Source organism: Trachurus japonicus, chromosome 2 (genome assembly GCF_045865225.1).
Source record: "Trachurus japonicus isolate A0001 chromosome 2, Traja_1.0".
NCBI lineage: Eukaryota > Metazoa > Chordata > Actinopteri > Carangiformes > Carangidae > Trachurus > Trachurus japonicus.
Window position 1 is genome coordinate 15581793 of NC_140908.1, and position 22272 is coordinate 15604064.

Sequence of the window (22272 nt, forward strand, 5' to 3'; positions counted from 1 at the left end):
GTTTCTAACCAGTGATCCATTTGTTCCTCCAGTTTGGCAGTTGTGGATATAATCTTAGTTTACAATCCAACTGAGGTAGTAAATATGTGAAGAGGAAGACAGTGGGTCTTTAAATTGAGTGTTTGTTTTTTTTTGTCTTTACAGCAAACGGCAGAAATTCAGGAAGGAAAACCAAAGTGGTGAGTTCATGTAACATATTCACTTATATCATTACTTTTTATTAATTTGTGCAAACTAGCTTAGTCAAAAATCATCTTATTCATTATGATTATGATGAGGTAGCTGAAGAGCGATTATGTAAATGTTTTTTTGAATCATCTTCATCATGAACCTTCATGTAAACCATCCAACCTAAGGGCAGAGGATGTTGTTGTGATGCTATGTGAAGCCCTTTGAGACAAACTGTTTGTAAAACTGGGCTATTGCCTTGTCATTGCCTATAATAATCTACCATCCATTCTCTCTGTTGCGGCTGTGCTTGAAGCCTCCTGCTGATGGGGGGCTGAGGTCCACCACGGCTCCTCCCACAGCGGCCAACAGCACCGTGTCCAGAACCAGCGCGGATGCCGTCGTCCCGAGTTTAACCGGTCGAAACTTCAAGAAGTCGCTCCCACCGCAGACCAAGAAAACCAACAAAAGAGGTGAAAGTCAGAGGCTTAAATGTTGCCCTACTGTGTTTTTAATAACACGGAGAAGACAGAGCTTAGAGCATCCTGGGAGTCGGAGTCTACGTTTATTGCAGCAGAACTAAGGGATGGTGTTAAAGGGATACACCAACATTTTTTTTTTACGTGTCTTGCCTCACTCCCGAGTCCATGACCAGCAGATAGACACCATCCTTTCCACTGTGCGTGCAGCAACAAGGGAGATAGAGCCGTATCGCCGTAATTAGCTTAGCTCAAACACTGGAAGTGTATGGGTAGTGTTAGCCTGCCTCCACCTAAAGTCATCAGAGAAACTCTTCAGCAACTCTAAACGGACCGATCTTGGTCTCAGAGCTGACAAAACTCTCCGGTAAGGCATCTTGAGCGGTCAAATGCCGCTAACGGGACCAGATCGGTCAAAACGGAGGGTTCAAGCAAAGACGCTTTATTTTGGTTCAAGCTAGCTACATCGAGGGTAGGTTAGCTTCCTATTTCAAAGTAAAAGCACAAATTCTATCCTCATGGTTTTCTGTATGTAAAGGGAAACAGGTGTTTTATTTTGTGAAAGTAACCAGAAGTGCGTTGGTCACAACAGCTAGCTTGAGTTAGCTAGCTTGACACACTGCTGATCTAAACGGCTACTTTCTCACCTAAACATGTTTGAAATGTTGATAAAGTGATATATTTACAGAGTTTAGAGCTAAAATAAAATCAGCTTCCGACTGCTGATTTCGGCTCAGGTACGAGGCAGGCTAACACTACCCATACACTTCCAGTGTTTGAGCTAAGCTAATTAGCGACTTTAGGTGGAGGCAGGCTAACACTACCCATACACTTCCAGTGTTTGAGCTAAGCTAATTACGGTGATACGGCTCTATCTCCCTTGTTACTGCACGCACAGTCGAAAGGATGGTGTCTATCTGCTGGTCATGGACTCGGGAGTGAGGCAAGACATGAAAAATTTTTTTTGGCGTAGGCTATAACTTTAAGAAAAGGAGGTTATTTTGACTTTTCACCTCACTTCTTGATTTTGGCTCTTCACCAACTGAGAGACATCAGGGAAATGCCAGAATCTCATGTAGATGTAGAATCAACAACTTTTTTTCCCACACAAACCTTTTATGAATTTGGTTGGTTGGACCAGTAGCCCAAGATACAACCCTATAGTCCGTCAATGTGTTTGACTTAGTTGCCCATTCGTGTTATGGAGGCTTTTACACTGAAATCATAATGGTAGTTGATCAAATAGATGTTATATCAGGGTTATATCAGGATTCTGTGATTATTATTGTGTATTCTTTACTTCAATACAGCTGGGAAACAGCTTCTGATTGATTCTTATTCTCTGTCCTCAACAGTGTGTTTCTGGAAGTACTGCTCCCAGAACTGATGGCTCCCAGACCTGAACCCACCCAGAACTGCTGATCCATCCATCCATCCATCCATCCATCCATCCATCCATCTGCTACAGTCCGCTTGTCTTGTATGTGTCACTTCAGCTTGGTGATGCTAATTTACTCAGCTTTTATTTTGAAACCAATCACAAGGGAGGAATAGTCAATCAATCAAACATCCTGAAGTCTGAGCTTCTGTCCAACTGATCCTTCCATCCCTGTCCCTTCAGACTGTTGCCATGGCATCATGAAGCCCCAACCCCCCTTCCCTCCCTATGCCAGCGCCAGACCTTTTCATTCGCTCATTAATTAACACGACTGACCAATCAGAGAAGACGATGTGTGCCCGTGTGCGGCGCATGAACACCCGTTAACCCTTTGTTTCCCTCCAAGACAGGCACACGTGAGTTTGATTTGTGTGTGAAAACTTCAAAATAAAGTTCATTCCTAGCACAGCAACAGCCCATTGTGACAATAAAGATTGATATTGTATTTTTCTACAGCCATACTCTCTTCAGTTGTTCATTATGGAGACTGAGGTCACTGCTGAGTCATGACAACAACACAGGAAACGCTGACTCATCACGTGTCATTAGATATTTAATAATAGAAAACTGCAGCTTTGATCCAGGACTCAATGAACTCTGGGTAATTAATTTATCTCACAAATACAGATCTATTTTGCTCTGTTAAAGTATTTGAAGAGGGACTTTACACAGTGTGATTAGTCCCGACGAGATACAAGCAGCAAGACATTCTTCCTCCGGAGGTTTCCATAGCAACCTAGTTATGTGTTTGCCGACCAGGGTGTGTAAACGTTGGATCATTACATTCAGGGGGTTTCAGCAGAGGTCACTCATCACTGTTGCCTCAGTGATGAGTGTGTGTGTCTGCACATGCTGAGTGTTTACGTGTGTATGTGTATGTGTGAGAGAGAGATGTGCTTAGATTTAAATGGACAACCACTTTAACTTTGAGCAAAATGTCACTAAATAAAAAAAACTATTCAACTACTAGACTTAATGCCAAGATTTTCCAAAATAAAAGCACACTAAATAAGACTAGAAAGAGCATTTATTAACGGAAAATGCGTGTGAATGCTGAAAGCCATTGCTGAACCATGTTGAATTAGCAGAAGAAATTGACAAAGAAATGCAAGAAAGATGTCTAAGGCAAGAACTGAACCCATGACTGGTAACCTGACATAGGCTACTAACCTTTTGGCCACAGAGAACCTGAGTTAGAATGAGCTTTATACCATCAGGAATCAAAGACTGTCCAATGACAGCTGAATAGTTGAAAGTTAAAGTGATACAACCAACATTTTTTTTTCGTGTCTTGCCTCACTCCCGAGTCCATGACCAGCAGATAGACACCATCCTTTCCACTGTGCGTGCAGTAACAAGGGAGATAGAGCCGTATCGCTGTAATTAGCTTAGCTCAAACACTGGAAGTGTATGGGTAGTGTTAGCCTGCCTCCTACCTGAGCCGAAATCAGCAGTCAGAAGCTGATTTCATTTTAGCTCTAAACTCTGTAAATATTTCACTTTATCCACATTTCAAACATGTTTAGGTGAGAAAGTAGCCGTTTAGATCAGCAGTGTGTCGTTAATTTGTCTAAATACCAGCTGTTTACTATTTTGTTCGGACAAATTCGGCGCTACTCAAGCTAGCCGTTGTGACCAACGCACTTCCGGTTACTTTCACAAAATAAAACACCCGTTGCCCTTTACATACAGAAAACCATGAGGATAGAATTTGTGCTTTTACTTTGAAATAGGAAGCTAACCTACCCTCGATGTAGCTAGCTTGAACCAAAATAAAGCGTCTTTGCTTGAACCCTCCGTTTTGACCGATCTGGTCCCGTTAGCGGCATTTGACCGCTCAAGATGCCTTACCGGAGAGTTTTGTCAGCTCTGAGACCAAGATCGGTCCGTTTAGAGTTGCTGAAGAGTTTCTCTGATGACTTTAGGTGGAGGCAGGCTAACACTACCCATACACTTCCAGTGTTTGAGCTAAGCTAGGCTAAACTACCCATACACTTCCAGTGTTTGAGCTAAGCTAATTACGGGTGATTCGGGCTCTATCTCCCTTGTTACTGCACGCACAGTGGAAAGGATGGTGTCTATCTGCTGGTCATGGACTCTGGAGTGAGGCAAGAAATGTAAAAAAAAAAAAAAAAAAATGTTGGCATATCCCTTTAAGCAATGATGTGACATGACTGAGGCAGGAATCGAACCCATGACCAGTAAACCTTCACTCTGCCATTCAGCCACAGAGAGCACAAACTTACCAAGACTGTTGTCATTCATTGAAATGTGATGATGTGCTGCAAACTGGCGGATATAAACACTTAGGTTTAATCATCTAGTCTGTTGTGACACAAGAGATTCATTATTTCATTTACAAGATGTGGGATCAGAATAACCAATCAGGGACACTGTAAATATTCATATTTACAATAAAGACAAACTGAACACACCCAGTGATAAAATCAGTTTAATAAAGACATAAGGCCAGAACACAGAGCAGTGTTCATTAACAACTCTCAGTTACAGTGGTGAAACATACTGAAACACATTTACCCAGTAATTAAAGGTGACATGATGATGCATTCAGGGGAACAAGGAAAAAGATGACGCTTTTATCCTCTGGTTAAGAGTGTTTGAAATGTGCTTGGTCAATTGTATTGAAGGCCAACACAACAAAAAGGAGCCATTTTCATCTCCTGGATCATTTTCTGATCACAAATTGTAAATATTATTTTAACATATAAAGTTAAGTCTTTGAATCATATTAATTCAACTTAAGATAAACTTCTACAAGTGACGATATAAGAGGAGAGGAGCGATCATTGGAATGCAACTTAAGAAAGATGCAATTAGATAAAATGTGGTTAACTTCAGAAAACAATCATCAATCAAATACACAATTGTAAATAGGAAAAAGCCTAGCTTGAGTGCACTAGCCTCTATGAAGACGGCTAGCTAGCTCCCTGTTCGCAGAGTTGGACAAAGAGTTAAAAGTAACTTTGTTTGGTTTATCATAATGACAATGTCACATTAAGACATTGCAAAAAATGTGCTGTTAGCTTAGAGTCGCACATATTAGCATGCATTTGCAGCGCATTTGTATATTTGTTTCCTATTTCTAGTAGGCTACATGTGTTGTCAAATTGGTGGGAAATGTTTTCTGAGGTTTTTTGTCTATGTGCGTGTGTTTTTAAAGTGTACAACACTGAGCTCTCAGATCCACCTTAAAACCCCACAATTACTACCTACAAATTATTAATCAGTCTGGTGAATGCAGTGTTGTTTTTACTGATACAACTGATGGAACAAATAACGAACTAAAGGACCAAACCATAACAAACTTGTATCTTAAATCCATAAACCCTGTAAGACATGTTGAGCTTAGCTTAGCACAAGCCCTAGCCAGTATGTTTCACTGTATCTGAACAGGAATCAATGTGGGGCAATGCACTCAAAGCCTCATCATCAATATTCTGCTTTCTTTACCTCATAATCAGTTTACAGCTTCCTGGAAAAGATTATGTAATCTGATCCTCATTAGAATAGAATAATTAAAATGGAGACATTGTATAAATGGTTTAGACGGTATGCTAATATTTCAAATGCGCTACCATTTGAATTTAGTTAATATATTGATATAGTTTTAGATTTTAATGAGTAAAAAATATTAAATGGACATAGTATATTTAGACAGTGACAATTACCCTTGTTATGATCATTATTATTACAGATTTAAAAAGGAAACCAGATCTATGAAGGTTAGCAGGAACCTTAGCATTCATAAGATTAATAAGATAATATAATGGCTTTTACTCCAGTACTGGTTCTATAGATATTTTAGATATATATCATAAAATGATTGTAACTGATTGGCTATTTCCATATCTGGACGTGTCTACAGCTGGAATATGCCCAGATGTGGAAGTAAAGTTAATGCCAAAAGTTTAAATTTCTATCTGGGAAGGTTTTGATTGAAATGTAATGTAATATTACGTAAAGATTGTTAGACTGATGAGCTAATAGTTGATTTGCATTTTTTTTTTTTACTGTAATATAGAATGATAAAGTGTGTCTGTGTGTTATTTATGGTGAACTGGTCCTGCCATCGACTGAACAGTGAATACAAAGAAATCAAGAATTAACTCTGCAAGCAGATGTCTAATGTATAGAACGATTTGCATAAAGGTATAGATGACTGTGCAACCCAACCTGTGAGAGCACACACACACACACACACACACACACACACACATATACACACTCACACACACATGCATGCATAGATATCAAAGGTAAAAGAAGTTTACAGATGTTTTAGTGGAGGTTAGTGGAGTTCCTTCTGTCATCTCCGACTGTGTTTTTCTTCTACATCTTACTTATACTGGTTATTCATTCATTCATTCATCATTTCTTTCCTTATTTGATTCGTTTTGCAACATTCAGGTAGGCGAATTCAATCTCCCTCTCTGCAGGACACGTGCTTGTGAACTCATCCCTCTGATAGGCGCTGTTCAAATACCTCCACAACCCCGTCATGTCATCTGGGATCTCAAAGCCTCTGTATTTCTTAGCAACAACCTAGAAACAAAAAACACAGGAGTTGGAAACTGATTCTGTAACGGTCAGATTATTGTCACATTGATCCTGAAATCTAAAACCAGGTTGACTGAACCTTAAGGATGTGTAGTTTAGGTAGGAGGTTGCAGTCAGCCAGAGTGAGCTCAGACCCGTCCAGGAAGCTCCTGGAGGAATCAGGGAGGTCTCCCGAGGCGTAGGCATCGATCTCATCAGGCAGGGGGGTCCGCAGGAAGTCATCAAGACGGCGAAGAGACTTCACCAAGGCTTTCTCTAAGGCTGGCACACAGAAAGAGACAGTGAGAGAAGACTAAGACCTCTCAACCAGACCAGAATGACCAAGTTGCATTCAGTGAACTGTCTGTGTTTGGTCTCCACCACACACTAAAAAATGTTGGGTTGTCTCTGTAACCCAATTTCTTGGTAATTGGTGTTGAGTTAAATTTTTTGGGTTGTTTTTCCAGAGTGTAACCCATTTTCAGGGTTATAGGGCTATGAATTTAACCCAATTCCTGGGTTGTGCAAGTAATGGGGTTATTTTTCAGTGAGTAACCCATTTGTTTGGTTGGGTTGGGTAATTCTGTGACTTAACTGGCCGGTTCATTTGAAAAATGCTGTCCGCGCACTACAACATTGGGTTATTTTTAACCCGACTATTGGGTCGAGCAAGTGCTTTATACACGACCCAATAGTTGGGTTAAAAAAATAACCCAACGTTATAGTTAGCATAACCCAACTCTTGGGTTGAATATTCAACCCTAAAAGTTAGGTTTAAAAGATTAACCCAACCAATTGGGTTAAAATAACCCAAAAAAGGGGTTCGTCCTTATTTGAACCAGCAGTTGGGTTAAAATTGGGTTAATTTTAACCCAACAGTTTTTAGTGTGCACCTTTTGAAGAAATGTCAGTTCTACCTCAATGCCCTCTTACCGTCGTTGGTATCTTTTCTTGGATTTTTGATGTAAGCGGAAAACTTGGAGAACACATCAATGCCGGCTGTGTTGGCTTCAGGGTGTTTGGGAGCCAGTTTGGGGTAGCTAGAGCAAGAGAAGTCCACTCAAAAAGTTCATGCTTTGTCCTGACAGTTCTTAATGTATCATGAGCTACTGTTTCTCCAGTATGGAAGGGACTATGCTGACAAAAACTAGCAAGATTATCAGGTTAGCAACCTCTTCTGAATGTGCGCGTACCTGGGTGGGGTTAACTTTGCCTCCAAGAACTCCTCAATCATGTTGACGTCGACCTTGACTTCCCCATTAAAGGTCACAAAGGGAGGGTTGGTTCCCGGGGCTAAGTCCTGGAGATCAGCTGGCTTCCTGACAACCCAGATTGCAAAATAAAAAAAATTCTATGATTGAAGTTTAGCTGTTGTATGTGTCACCCTCTAGTGGACAATGTGTGTAGTGTGTTACCGTTTGAGGTCGACGGTGGTGACGTTGAAGATGACTCCTTTCAGCAACAGGATCATGAAGAGCCTCTGGGAGAACGGACAGTTACCAATGCTCTCCCCATCACTGCCCGCCTACACAAATACCAACACAAACACATGAATAGACACACAAACAATGCATTGAGTTCTGTCTGGTGGACAGCGCAGGAAAGACGCACAGTCAGTTTAGTCTGTTAGTTTAAAGGGATACACCAATTTTTTTTTTTCATGTCTTGCCTCACTCCCGAGTCCATGACCAGCAGATAGACACCATCCTTTCCACTGTGTGTGCAGTAACAAGGGAGATAGAGCCGTATCGCCCGTAATTAGCTTAGCTCAAACACTGGAAGTGTATGGGTAGTGTTAGCCTGCCTCCACCTAAAGTCATCAGAGAAACTCTTCAGCAACTCTAAACGGGCCGATCTTCGTCTCAGAGCTGACAAAACTCTCCGGTAAGGCATCTTGAGCGGTCAAATGCCGCTAACGGGACCAGATCGGTCAAAACGGAGGGTTCAAGCAAAGACGCTTTATTTTGGTTCAAGCTAGCTACATCGAGGGTAGGTTAGCTTCCTGTTTCAAAGTAAAAGCACAAATTCTATCGTCATGGTTTTCTGTATGTAAAGGGCAACGGGTGTTTTATTTTGTGAAAGTAACCGGAAGTGCGTTGGTCACAACGGCTAGCTTGAGTAGCGCCGAATTCATCCCAACAAAATTGTAAACAGCTGGTATTTAGACAAATTAACGACACACTGCTGATCTAAACGGCTACTTTCTCACCTAAACATGTTTGAAATGTTTGAGTTTAGAGCTAAAATTAAATCTCTGACTGTTGATTTCAGCTCGGGTAGCAGGCAGGCTAACACTACCCATACACTTCCAGTGTTTGAGCTAAGCTAATTACGGCGATACGGCTCTATCTCCCTTGTTACTGCACGCACAGTGGAAAGGATGGTGTCTATCTGCTGGTCATGGACTCAGGAGTGAGGCAAGACACAAAAAAAATGTTGCATATCCCTTTAAGGAGGCATCTAACACTTCAGAACTGGATACTAACTGGCATCATAGGATGAAAAAGGCTCTTTATATACAGTTTATAAGGTCGTCGGTTCTGCTTAGTGTCCTTTGGCAAGTTACTGAACCACACATTTCCCATGACGGCTGGTCCATCTAAGGTATGAATGTACAGTGTGACAAGTAATAAAGCACTGTGAGTGGTCAAGTATCAGTATCACCTGTTTGAATAATGTAAATAATCATCTGAAAAGTTGTGATAGTGACTATTTGGAAGCTTCACTTACCTTTACGAATAACTCAATAGTTGGAAAGCCAAGTTTTTTAACTGCTAATTCATACCAGGACATGGTGAAGTGTCCAGGTCAACAGTCCTTATGGTTTGAGAGGTTGTGTTGAAGATCGGTTAATCTATCGTTATGTCCAATAAAATGTCCAATAAAACCATGACAACCACCGACTATTATCTGACTGAACAATCTGTCTGTTGGAGTACTGGACTGACACTCTCTGGTATGTCAGTGTGTCCTTCACGCAAACAATCCCTCTTTGTCATACAAAAAGTGGGTGTGTGTTTGTATGTGTATATTTGTATATGTGAATGTTATGTGTGTGTGTGTGTGTGTGTGTGTGTGTGTGTGTGTGTGTGTGTGTGTGTGTGTGTGTGTGTGTGTGTGTGTGTTTTGATGCAGGTGAACTCTTTCTATGCGTTTCCGCTGTTTGTCTAGGATATGATTTTAATTTAATTAACGCTGAGGTTTGTTCGGTGTGAAGATGAAAAGAGCTCCTTCATTTCTTAGGAGTGGGAGGCAATGGAATCTCTGCTCTACACACACACACACACATACACACACACACACACATACACATACACATACACACATGGATGAGTGTGTGTTACATCTGGAACAGAAAGATCTTTTTCATACCCACAACATCTGAGATGTCTATTGTTGCCTCTTCCTGGATGATGTGGCCGTAACCGCACCAGATGTTGTACTGGGCAAGGCAAGGCAATTTTATTTGTATAGCCCGTTTTTACCACCAGTTTGTCTCAAAGGGCTTTACATCCCATCATAACAACATCCGCTGTCCTTAGACCCTCACATCCACTGAGGAAAAACTCCATGGAAAACCCTTTTACTGTAACAGGGAAAACCAGGAGAAAGCTCAGGGTGAGCGGGGAGCATACATCAGTCCGACTGCCCACAAGTCCGACGGCTCATTTCTCCGACTACCCATTCTACAGTGTTGAGGTTAGGTTTAGGGTAAGGTTAAGGGTTAGGGCTACTTAAGTCGGAGAAATGGGAGGTCGGACTGATGACGCAAAAATAAAGAAATGTATGGTCGGAGTCGGAGAAATGGGTAGTCGGACAGACGTCATGCGCCCAGGGTGAGCAACAAAGGAGGGATCCCTCACCCAGGATGGACAGACGGGACAGAGATGTTGTATAAAGTCCAGGAACTACTGTCCAGGAACGTAAAAACCCTGAGAGGACAGGTTAGCTATGTATCCCCAACTGAAGGAAGTAAAGTACCGTATTTTCCAGACTATATGTCGCACCGGAGTATTCGTCGCATCTTTCAAAAAATACGTCATGAAGAGGAAAAAAACATATATAAGTCGCACCGGTTTATAAGTCGCATTTATTTTTCAAACATTTAATTAATAGCCGGGTCTCATATAATGGCCGGGGCTTTGTTTACACGAAAGGCCGGAACCAAATAGCTTCAGCTACAGGCCGGGTCAAAAAAGAAAAGAAAAACAACTCCGTTGCCTGGAGCAAAGAGACCGAAGACGGGCCGCAGAACACGCTGTGAAAATACTCTGAATTGACTGGGTGAAGTGTTACAGAACAGCACGTGAGGAAGATGAAGATGAGCGACTGAATGAGGAGGGATTTAGAAATAAAAGCCTGGCTTCCCTCTTGTGGTCATAGCGTAGGCTATATTTTTGCTATATAAGTCGCTTCTGAATATAGGTCGCATGGCCAGCCAAACTAGGAAAAAAAACGAGACTAAAGGTCTTTGCACACTGACTCCGTTTTTTTCGCATGCGTTTTTCGTATCCGTCATCCGACAAAAAACGTAACGTGCAGGCTCCTTGCACACTGAGTCCGTTGCGTTTTATTCGCATGCGTTTTTATTTTGTGTTCGAAATTTCGGAGAGGGAGGCAAAAATCGTCACGCAATGATGCACTTGTGGTTCTCTCACTTGTAGAGAAATTAAAGAGAAAAAGTGTCCATCCTGAGAGGAGTAGCGAGGGGATCAGTAGTGAGGGGATCTGCTGCTTGTTAATGAGCAGCGGAACTATTATGATCACTTCAACAGTTTATTTTAGGATGTCAGTGGTCCAGTTGGATAGATATTGATTATTAGCTCACACATTAAACAGAAGACGGACAATTTCCATGATCCTGAACAGCGGCTGGCGCACACACACACACAAACACACAGACACAAGACACAGCGGTGATCCCCCTCCCCTCCCTCTCAGCCTCGAAACGCTGATGTGATTGGTCAAAAGACTTTTCACGGATGCGAAAAACGCATTAAATCGAACCTGTTCCGAAAACTTTTATGACGGACGAAAGTTTCGGACTCGGTGTGTAAACATGATTGACACAACATGAGGTCGAATTTATTTTTTGACGTGCGGCAATTTCAGACGACAAAAACGGACTCAGTGTGCAAAGGCCTTTATAGTCCGGAAAATACGGTAGGCTTCCAGGACTTGTTTGCAAAGAATGACACACAACCGGTTCAAATTGATTGTTGTGGTTTAGGAAAAATCTCGGTCTTTAGCCCAAAGATCTGAGGAAAGCCACCAGGGGGATTGCCAGCTGAGATCTGCTCAAGATGGCTGTGGTTAATTAATGAGAGGCTGCAAATGAAACCCTTCCACAGGTAAACTTGTCTTTGCTGCCCCACTCAAGTGAAGCATGCAGAACAAGGGGCAAAATGCAGATGATGAGAAGATGCAGAAGGGTGCTCAAACCCCCCTTCAAATACCACCATAAACCAGATCTTACCCAGTAAACCTGGTTGACCTATAGTCCTGGGTCATGTTGATGAACATAATGTAAATGCAGCATTTGATTTGTTTGATCTGAGCGTGTTGTTTCCAGCACCACTGTGCTCAGAGCTCATAGCACCAAGCAGCAGGTTAATCAGCTTGCCGTGAGAATGCAGAGATTAACCCTGCACTGCTACTGGCTGTCGGACTGTCCAGCCATTAGTGGCCTGGATACATGAAGAATCAATAGGGAACGGTATGCACTCTGCCTTTATGATAAATATATATACATTTACAAATATACGTTTAATAACCAGTTGGCCCAGTGTCAGTGGAACCAGTCTGAAGTTGAACTGTGTACATCACCTCTCCATAATATTTCCATGTACTTCAGAGTGTAAAGCCAGCAGAGCCCTTGACAAAGGAAGCCATTGTTCCTCTATGAGCTCCCACAGAGAACAAGCTTGTGTGTGCGTGTGTTTTCAGATATTAGTGCATTTTTTCTTGGCGTTAAACCTCTCAGCTGGACTGCTGTCTTTATTCTCACCTCAGGCAGGAATGTGCTACTAAGGCACCGAGAACTTGGGGGGTGGGGGCCTGTACAGTCATATTTTTTAAGTATAATCATAGTGTGTACCTTTAAAAGTGCATGTACACAGCAATGTAGGCTACCATGCCTGATGGATTAGGATATCACTGTCTTAATGGGATAAGGTAAGCAGATCATGATAGAGTGTCTCCCTCACTTGCTCTCGCACTCTCTCTCCCATGCACTCACTCACTCAGACCCGATCACGCATACACTGATATTCCAAAAGTACACAAATGCTTTGTAGTTTGCACTTGCACTGACTTTCCCATGGCAGTTTTTTGCCAATAGAATAGTTGTGGAACTGCCAGCTTGGGCCAAAATGGCTCAGTTGAACCTGTCTGCCATGAGTGAACTGGTCCAAGGTGCAGTAGTCCGCAGCTAATAAAGTGTGGAGCTTTTCAGTTAGAGTCTTTCAGTGCTGAAGCAAGGCAACTGGACATTTTGGTTCCTTAAAGACGTTTCACCAAAAGCTTCTAAAGTTCTCAGAACTCAGAGCTGAAGAGGTCTTTTGGATGAAAGAAACCGAAAAGTCCAGTTTCCTTCACTTAAAGGGATATAGTTCAACATTTTGGCAAATTGGCCCATTGCCATAATCCCTATAGTTTTAGGAGTAGGTTTGTTACCTTTAATTGTCGGTGCAAGCTAATTTTAGAACGGCGGAGCAGAGCCACAAGCTGCTCAGAGCTAGTTAATGGGATTTCTTGGTTTCCCCTCATCAAACTCATCAAAAACACAATCCAACAACTCCAAACGCTCTGGTGAACAAGTTGTGAGCTGCACATTCACCACACTATGAGATAATAATGGAATGTTACGAGGCCGAGTTGTTTTCAAGGCAAATGCAGAACACGCTTTAGCGGTTTTGCATGAATTTCCCTCTAAAACAACTCTGTCTGGTAACGTTGTGTTATTATCTCATAGTGTGGTGAATGTGCAGGTCACAACTTGTCCACCAGAGCGTTCTGGAGTTGTTGGATTGTGTATTTGATGAGTTTGATGAGGGAAACCAAGAAGCCTCCATAGCGTAGCTCTGAGCAGCTTGTGGCTCTGCTCCGCCGTTCTAAAATTAGCTTGCACTGACAATTAAAGGTAACGAACCTACTTCTATGACTATAGCGATTATGATATAGGGATTATAGCAATGGGCCAATTTGCCAACTACTATCCCTTTAAGCAAGAGTTGAAGCTCAAACCTGCTTTGAATTCAAGTGCACCTGGCTACCTTAGTTCTGTCAAAACTCTTAAGGTTTTAAAGTCTCATGTGTGTGACTATCTTATTACCTTGACATAGAGTGAGATCTCATAGTCCTGGTCTTGGGGTGTTTTGCTGTTCCTGCGTACAGGAGGCAAAGGGCTCTCCGTCCTCTTATGGGAGATGAGTTTCACCTCTTCTCTCTTCCCCTCAGTCATCGCCTCCCTCTGTGGCATGTATGAGCGACCGTCCTCCAACAGCACCACTCGTTTTCTCTTCACCTGCTCGTCCTTTTTCTTGGGCAGGGATTCATCTTTGATCACTGACTTCAGCTCCTTTATCCAGTCCTCCCTCCTTGGTGGACTTCTCTTCTTCTCTTGGGACGGTTCCTTCTTCACCACCTCTTCCTTCCTTCCCCTTTCAGCTTCCCACATCTCCTTTTTTACAGGCTTAAGTTCTTTCCTCCAGTCTTTCATTTCCGTGGCTCCTTCTTCTTCAAGTTGATCGTTTTTTATCCAGTCGGTATCTCTTCTCCTCGGTGACAGTACCTTTACCGTCCCCCAGCCTTCCTTCCGAAGTGGCTGCGGCTCTGGGCTCAACATCCCATTCTCCATTGCCTTCTTCAGTCCTTTAACCCTTCCATTTATATCCAACTCGTCATCTTTCTCTTTACCAAATTCGGCCTTCTCACCTTCATTCTTTGTCTCAGAAACAGGGCCATCCTTTTGTCCACTTGTTTGATTCTCCTCTATCTCCTCAATCTCATCATCTAAAACAGTCACAGGCTCTTCTGCCATCTCTACCATTGCATCTTCCTCTGATTCTTCTTCCATCCTTCCATCTTTTATGTGAGCCATCTCAATTGGCTGTTCTCTCAACTTCTCCCCCCAGTCTGCCCCAGCTTCTGTAAGGAGCTGTGGAGGATGTCCTTGCAAGTCCCCACCACCCGGTGTTGTAGATTCTCTCCTTTGTTGTGTGACCTCGCCTTCTGGCTCTTCCTGTTCGACTTCACCCCCTTCCTCTAATTCAAAGGCCTCCTCCACCTGGTCCAGATCTACATCTTGCTGTGCATCTGAAGGTACCTCCTCAACACACTGCTCTACTGGGTCTAGAAGGTCTTCCAAAGCCTGGTTTTCTCCTTCTCTATCAGCTTGGTGGTATTCCTCAGCTGTCTCTTCCATAGTTGCCCCTCCTTCAACCGGATCCACTTGCTCATCCTCCTGCTTGATCCCTTCCAACACTGTTTCCTCAACCCCTCCCCCTGTCTGCGGCTGTCCCTCAGAGGGTACAAAGGCCAACTCGGGTTCTTCTACCTTCAGATTTGCTTGATCCTCCATGTCTACAACATCATCACAAGTGGGCACTGCATCCTTGATACATACTATATTGTTTCCCTCTTCCTCAGCGTTTGCCACTACAGAGTCATTTTGTTTCCCTGAGATATTATTGCTCGCTGGCTCAACTTCCTGTTTGCTGGATTCTGAGTTGTCCTTCTCATCAGTGTCTAATTGGTTGGTCTGATTGCCCACCTCTGTGATTGTACTAGTGGTTTGGCAAAGATCATTTTGAATATTGACCTGTTCTGACCCTGTGGTAACAACCACATATGTTGCTGGGTCCTCCACGTTTTCTGCATCCTCATTATTGGCAAAAGGCAAAACAACTTCTGTTCTGGTTGCGTCATCAGTACACAAATGTGTCGGTTTTACTGATTCTTCCCCAGGAATACTTGATTCTTGGAGAGACTCACAGTTACTAGACACAATCTGATGCTCTTCTAACTCATTGTCTCCTCCATTAAGCTCTTCCTCCCTTACTGAAGTTTCTGAACATGCTGTCACTGCTTCTGGTTTATCTTCTTTTTCTTCATTGTCGTCTAACATCTGGTCCTGACCATCCTTTATCCTATCCTGTTTCTCATCTGCCTCTTCATTTATTGTTTCATGCTCTTCATCTACCAATTCAACATCTCCCTCCAGTGTTTCACTTCCTCCTTCTCCCTCTATTATTACTCCATTTGGTAACAAGGCCATTTGTACAATAGATACTTCCTCCCTTTCACCCTGCTCACCACATTTTCCTTTGCCTCGTCGATCTCCTGCTTCAGCCATCATCAAAACATCTTCCCCTACCTCCTCAGCTAGTTCCACCTCCCCGTCTTCCTCTTCGCCCTCCTCATCCTCTCTTCCTTTCTGGGTATCAAGATCTGTACTAATGACATCTGGGTTGTGGGAAACCGCAGCGTTTGATAGGTCTGGGTTTGGGCACGAGCCTGATTGAGCCATGGTGAATCTTCAGGAAAGGGTGGCACACTCCGTCACAAAGAATTGATCCGTCGTTTTTACAGGATAAGCTCCCCAAGATATCAAATTTTTTTGGAATGGGGTCAAGTTCCCAGAAAGGTTTGATATTGTTTTAAAGTACTAAGACTAAAATTGCAGAATGGTTGCAGGTCCCAGATTAGGTCCAAATGGTGATGGCACCACTGTCAAAAAAGTAGAGTATATCCAATAGGCTTGGAAAAAGTATCCCTCGGTACGCAAGCAAGCAAGAGACGAGGAAGGAAGGGACTCACAAGAAGACTCAAATCCTGAATTAGATCCGGAGGTTGCTTTGTGAGGGATGGTTTTCAGAGTCCAGCTTTCCAGAACAGGTCTGGAATAATCTACAGAGCTCTGAAGATCGTGAAAAGTCTTTACCGTTCCCAGAAAGTTGCAAATTTCCAAGTCGGGAGTCAAAAAATATAGATATACAGGTTTACTGTTTGTAAACACACAATCTTTCTATTCCTTACTTGTGGCTATAAGGCTCCCGAACCTGTACTGCACCTTAAGCAGTTGGACATCAATAAATACAAATCTCTCTCCCTCTCTCTCTCTCCTTCTCCCTCCAGAGGATTAAATGGAGGCTGATCCCCACATGACCAGGAGCTTAAACCCCTCTGCCACCCTGGGACCAGCACCACTTTAGATGAAGTTCCAAATACACACAAAAACCCACAAACACTCACACTAAAACATGCACAATTGTAAACTGTTAAACTCAAAATTAATTGCTGACATGTGCCTTAAAGTTCTATATAATAGCGCTGCATTGCAATTGAGTAAGCTTCTACACTTTAAATTTAAATGAGTGGCATTACATGGTACTGTGCTGTTGCTCAATGATAGCATAAACCAGAATAATAATGTCCAAACTGTTCAGCGGAATATGAAATCAAATATTTCTCTTAACTCCAATTTTTTTTGGAGGGTATAATTTCATTGTAACCCTGAACTCTTGGTCTATTGTGGCTTCCAGAAACCTTTCAGAACATTTAAATCAAGTTCTTACCACATGTACTTGTTATTCAAAGTCATCCTCCATTGATAAAGATTACAGTAAAACTAGAACTACAATATTTTGTCCGAGCTTGCAGTAAGCAGAGTTAACCACAAGAGGGCAGGACTTACTACAAAACATCTTGTCTGCAGATGGAAACAATGTAAAAACAATTCAGAAGGTTTTGAACCTGTTGCCCTGATTAGATGGCGAGTTTAGAATTTTATTGTGGACAATGGTGGAAATTAGTTTTTGGCTTAACCACAGGGTGTAAAACACTGTAAAACACAGGCGCTAGTTAGTATAGACAGGAACAGAAGTTCCAAGCATTAAACATCCTGATTGCATTTGGCAGGAGGGATTTCTGGCTCTTACTTGTCTACAGCGCCGCCCCGAGGGTGAAAGCCGTGAGATAGATCATTTGTAATCTAGGAAACTTTGTTCATTATTATCTATATCATGTTTCTCAGTTTGCTTTTCACCTCACGGACCGTATTAAAAAACATAAAAGGAAGTTTGATGAAGCAGTGTCATGCAAGTTATCGTCTATTTTAAAGGATAAAGATATCATTATATAGCCTATATACAGCATAGGCGCTACAAAACTCTGCCATATCCTGCTACATACTGCCTGAATTTGAATGAATTGATTTACATTTATTTAAATGTCATGCACCAAATAAGGTGCCCAGCCTATAAGGGCTTACATCTGCCTCACTACCTCTGTTGTACCTGAAAGTAAGCATAATACCTGAAAGTACAGGTAGCTAGTTAAAAAGAAACTGAAATCTTATTTCATACGAGCTGTACACGAGTAAGAGAGGTTCCATTTGGCCTAAGATCTGTGGAAATTTTTAAATGTTTGTTTTAACTTTTTAACATTAGGTATACCTATTGTGTGACTGTATTTGTAAATGATACGTTGAGGATGTGACTTTCCTGTGTATATTCTGTGTTGTTCCTTGTGAACCCCAGAAAGACTAGCTGGCTACTAAGATACCAGCTAATGGGGGTCCTTAATAAACAATTAAACAAGAAACATTTCATATTTAGACAACCAGGGCCGTTGTATAGGGGAGAAAGGTGATATAATTCTAGGGGCCCTGCGCCCAGTGGGGCCCATAAAAAACCCCAGTAGTCTAATCTTTATATGACTGATTTATTCTGCATAAGACCCTGACTAATACTCATAGTAATAATTTATCCAGTATTTATTATTTATCTCATAATAATACTACCTCGTTGTTTATTTGCACTACCAACTGACCACATTTAATCCACCGGCCACTTTACCTACTTATATTGTACTTGTATGTAGTTGAATTCCTTGTATGTTTGCACACACTTGGCAAATAAATGTGATTCTGATATTATATGGACCTAATGATTATCAGAGGCTTTAGTTTATCTTCATATTGAAAAGCATCAACTTGGAACTGATTCTGAGTCTTATCAGACTCAGAATGCTCTTTTAAAGGGATAGTTCACCCAAAATTGAAAAGCTCCTCTTCCCGGTTCGTCCAAATTTGACGAACCGGGAAGAGGAGCTTCAAGAAGCTTCCGCTACAAAACAAGCTTGAAACATAGACTTATTTAATTTTTTTCCGGGCGACATTACATACGAGCAGCATGGAGGTATTTGGATGTTTTTTGGTGTGTCTTTTTGTTACGAAGACAGTTGGTATCCATTAGCAACCGTCATATGGACATGCACTGCTACGCCGAGACCCCCTGTAACTCAGAGAAGCCACGGAGGACTCTGAAACTTCTCCCAGCCCTTATAGTCGAGTAGATAATGAGTGAAATTTCAATTTCGGGCGAACTATCCCTTTAAAAAAAAGCATAGAGCTCATTTGTTAAGGACTTTTTTACATTTTTTTATTGAAGTATCTTCAAAATACAAACATTAAATTCACATTGGTAACAGATAAATGCACAGTGCTGAATCAGCTATCTTGATCAATCAAGAACAAAAAGAAAAGAAAAGAGAACGTGAGGGTCTCAGTCCAGCAAAGAAAATAACTTTAGGGCATTTTTGCTTTTCATGTAGGCTAATACAAAGATTTTTTTATACATTCTGAGTTAGTTTATCCATCCATTGAAGTGGGGTTTCACTTTGAGGTACTTACATCTGTTGATGAAATGTTTCCCAAGGGAAATTAAAATGTTCACCAAAAAGTCCACGTTCTTTTCCTTTAACTGTAGTCCAACCTTGATCCACATCCAATTTAATGGGGGCAAAATAATGTGTTTAGATAACAACCAGTTTTGAAATGAAGTTGTACAACATACTCGCATTCAAAGAAAATATGTTCTACTGTTTTGATATCATTCTCACAAAAAACACACATATTATTATCCAAATTAAATCTAGTATGTAGGAAGTGGTTTGATGGATAAATGTCATTCAGTATTTTAAATGTGATCTCTTTTGTTTTCCGAGGGACAGGATAAGACAAATATCGCTTTCTAATCGTTCTTGCTTCCACAACATTGTAATCTTTCAAGGGTAATACTGTTCAGTTAAAACATTTCTAATAAATTTATTAGAGAATACTTTACTACCTAGATTAACTCCTAACACACTTAGTGATCTCATTACAAAAGTATTAGAATGTATCAGCAGTTGAGTCATTGTTTTAAAAGGAACCGGAATGGCTTTGATTATTTTATTGTAATCCTTAATTGAGAACTGAAAATTATATTTGACACAAAGGTTTTGAGACTTTGGGGACTGTCTTTAACCCTTTCCTCCACCAGGGGGGCAGCACTGCTTTGCTCAATGGCCGCCAGCTGCTGTGAAACGTGGAGAGAAGAAGCAGATCAGCTGTTGTTGAATTTACGTCATCTCCTTGATCCCCTGCGCCATGCTAACCAAATTACCCCCAGAGGGGTATTTATAGTTAACACTGGGGTGGTTATATTGTGTTGTTTCAGTACAGGACAGTAGCCGCTGCTATAAACGGCGGCTTTTAGTTTCCTCTGAGTGAAAGGAGAAGAGAAAACCCCCGCAGAGTATCGCGAGTTTGGTTTGGTTTAGCAGCGTCATTTCTACTTCCTGGTTGGTTAGCATCGGCTGCTAGCTTAGCATCTTAACGCAGCTTAACTTACAGGCTGTGTAGTGGAGCAGAGCAGCTTCACAGCTTTAATATAACACATCCAAGGTTTAACTTCACTCCTCTGGAGGTGAATTTAAGCACCGTGAACTGAACCGAGTGGCATCATTAGACAGACACAGACACCCACTAGGTCTGTTTTGTTTTGTTGTTGTTAGCCCGGCGGTGGCTAGCGCGTTAGCTTGTTTTTTAGCACGTTTTCTACGCGGATTTCGGTCCCGTTGTTTCCAGAAAACAGCAAGAAAACAGGATGCAGAAGCAGCAGAAGCAGCAGCAGGCAGAGGAGGCGACGGTAGACGTCCAGTTCACTGATTTACCCAACGCTCTTATCGCCTGCAAGGTGCCGGAGGATCTGTTCAATGAAGGAAACCTCAAGGTGAGGACCAAACCAAACCCTCTGTCTGTCCGTTTATACTGCAGCCCAGCGACTGTTGCTCTTTGTCATTTAATCTAATTCAGTTTATTCAAGATTCAAGATTCAAGACTACTTTATTAATCCCTTAAAGGGCAATTCCATTTGGTGGCTCGCACACCACATGCTCATAGCACAAACACAAACACATAACAGCACAACAGCACTAACACACACATAACATAACAGAGAAACCAGAAAGAAAGAAAGAGAGTTGGCAGCTGTCTGCTAGTTGCATGTAAGAAAATGAATAAATACATCATTTAAAAATGGGAATTCTAATAAATATCACCATTAAAAAGTACATCTCTAAAAAAGAAAAATCTGAGCAATCACTCAATCTTGTCACCAAGATTAAATACCTAGGACATATTATTCTAGATGATCTCTGTGATGATGATGTGCAACGGCAATGCTGTAAACTGTATGTGCAAGCAAACATGATCGCTCGTAGATTTCACATATCTATCTATCTATCTATCTATCTATCTATCTATCTATCTATCTATCTATCTATCTATCTATCTATCTATCTATCTATCTATCTATCTCTTTCTTTCAAACCCTCTGTCTCCTTTTCTCTCCTTTTCTTCTTTCTTTATTTCTTTCTTCTACCCCTTCATATGTATTTTAACTTATTTCTTTCTTTCCCCTTTCTCTGTCTTTTTCTTCCTTCTTTCTTTCTTTCTATCTATCCCCTTTCTCTGTCTTTTTCTTCCTTCTTTCTTTCTTCCCCATTTCTCCATCTCTTTCTTTCTTTCTTTCTTTCTATCCCCTTTCTCTGTCTTTTTCTTCCTTCCTTCTTTCTTTCTTTCTACCCCATTTCTCCGTTTCTTTCTTTCTTTCTTTCTTTATTTCTACCCTTCTCTATCTCTATCTATCTACCTCTTTCTATCTATCATCCCCCTCTCTGTGTCTCTTTTTCTTCTTTCGTTCTTTCTTTTTTTCTTTCTTTCTACCCTTCTCTATCTCTATCTACCTCTTTCTATCTATCATCCCCCTCTCTGTGTCTCTTTCTTCTTTCTTTCTTTCTTTCTTTCTTTCTTTCTTTCTTTCTTTCTTTCTTTCTTTCTTTCTTTCTTTCTTTCTTTCTTTCTTTCTACCCTTCTCTATCTCTATCTATCTACCTCTTTCTATCTATCATCCCCCTCTCTGTGTCTCTTTTTCTTCTTTCTTTCTTTCTTTCTTTCTTTCTTTCTTTCTTTCTTTCTTTCTTTCTACCCTTCTCTATCTCTATCTATCTACCTCTTTCTATCTATCATCCCCCTCTCTGTGTCTCTTTTTCTTCTTTCTTTCTTTCTTTCTTTCTTTCTTTTGCAAATTAGATAAGGTATCAAAACAAAGAAACAGAATAAAAACGAAACAGGTAAAAGTGCAGAGAACGTGAAGTTGGAAACATCAGAGTCTGTTAAAAGCAAAATCAGAGATTACCATCTGTAACAGAACGGTTTGTGCATTTGTTTGGTTTTTCTTTTCTTTTTTCTTTCCTTTTTTAGCCTGTAATGGAAGCTAGTGGTCGTTCAAGTGCAACACTGTG

At 41.4% G+C, this 22272-nt stretch overlaps 2 protein-coding genes across 3 annotated transcripts in view; one reads left to right on the forward strand and one right to left on the reverse strand.

Annotated features, from left to right (window-relative positions):
- Positions 1-6432: 6432 nt before the first annotated feature.
- On the reverse strand, positions 6433-16221 carry LOC146991023 (chloride intracellular channel protein 4-like). Of its 2 annotated transcripts, none has more exons than XM_085802756.1 (6): positions 13976-16221; positions 8058-8167; positions 7836-7961; positions 7576-7682; positions 6743-6924; positions 6433-6648 (listed from the first exon to the last, which is right to left on the reverse strand). In XM_085802756.1, exons 1-6 carry the CDS (start codon positions 16169-16171, stop codon positions 6487-6489), a joined length of 2883 nt encoding a protein of 960 aa, XP_085658882.1. In that variant the 5' UTR covers positions 16172-16221; the 3' UTR covers positions 6433-6486. The 2 variants fall into 2 exon arrangements, with proteins under 2 accessions (XP_085658882.1, XP_085658890.1); XM_085802764.1 differs by lacking the exon at positions 13976-16221 and adding an exon at positions 9373-9592 and having other exon boundaries at positions 6439-6648.
- A 4200-nt stretch (positions 16222-20421) lies between these two features.
- The window catches only part of rcan1b (regulator of calcineurin 1b), a 32470-nt gene continuing 30619 nt past the window's right edge, over positions 20422-22272 (forward strand). The window contains exon 1 of the mRNA XM_085802704.1: positions 20422-20699. Coding sequence (XP_085658830.1) covers positions 20574-20699 — 126 coding nt within the window. The 5' untranslated portion in view covers positions 20422-20573. The remainder of the gene's footprint in view (positions 20700-22272) is intronic.

What these genes read in the sequence shown, in the direction of transcription:
- LOC146991023 (XM_085802756.1), bottom strand. Translation starts at nt 16,171, where the DNA reads ATGGCTCAATCAGGCTCGTGCCCAAACCCAGACCTATCAAACGCTGCG. An exon ending in ACCACCGTCGACCTCAAACG is followed by an intron (nt 7,962 to 8,057) that starts GTAACACACTAC and finishes CTGGGTTGTCAG; the next exon opens with GAAGCCAGCTGATCTCCAGG. An exon ending in AAGAAAAGATACCAACGACG is followed by an intron (nt 6,925 to 7,575) that starts GTAAGAGGGCAT and finishes TCTGTGTGCCAG; the next exon opens with CCTTAGAGAAAGCCTTGGTG.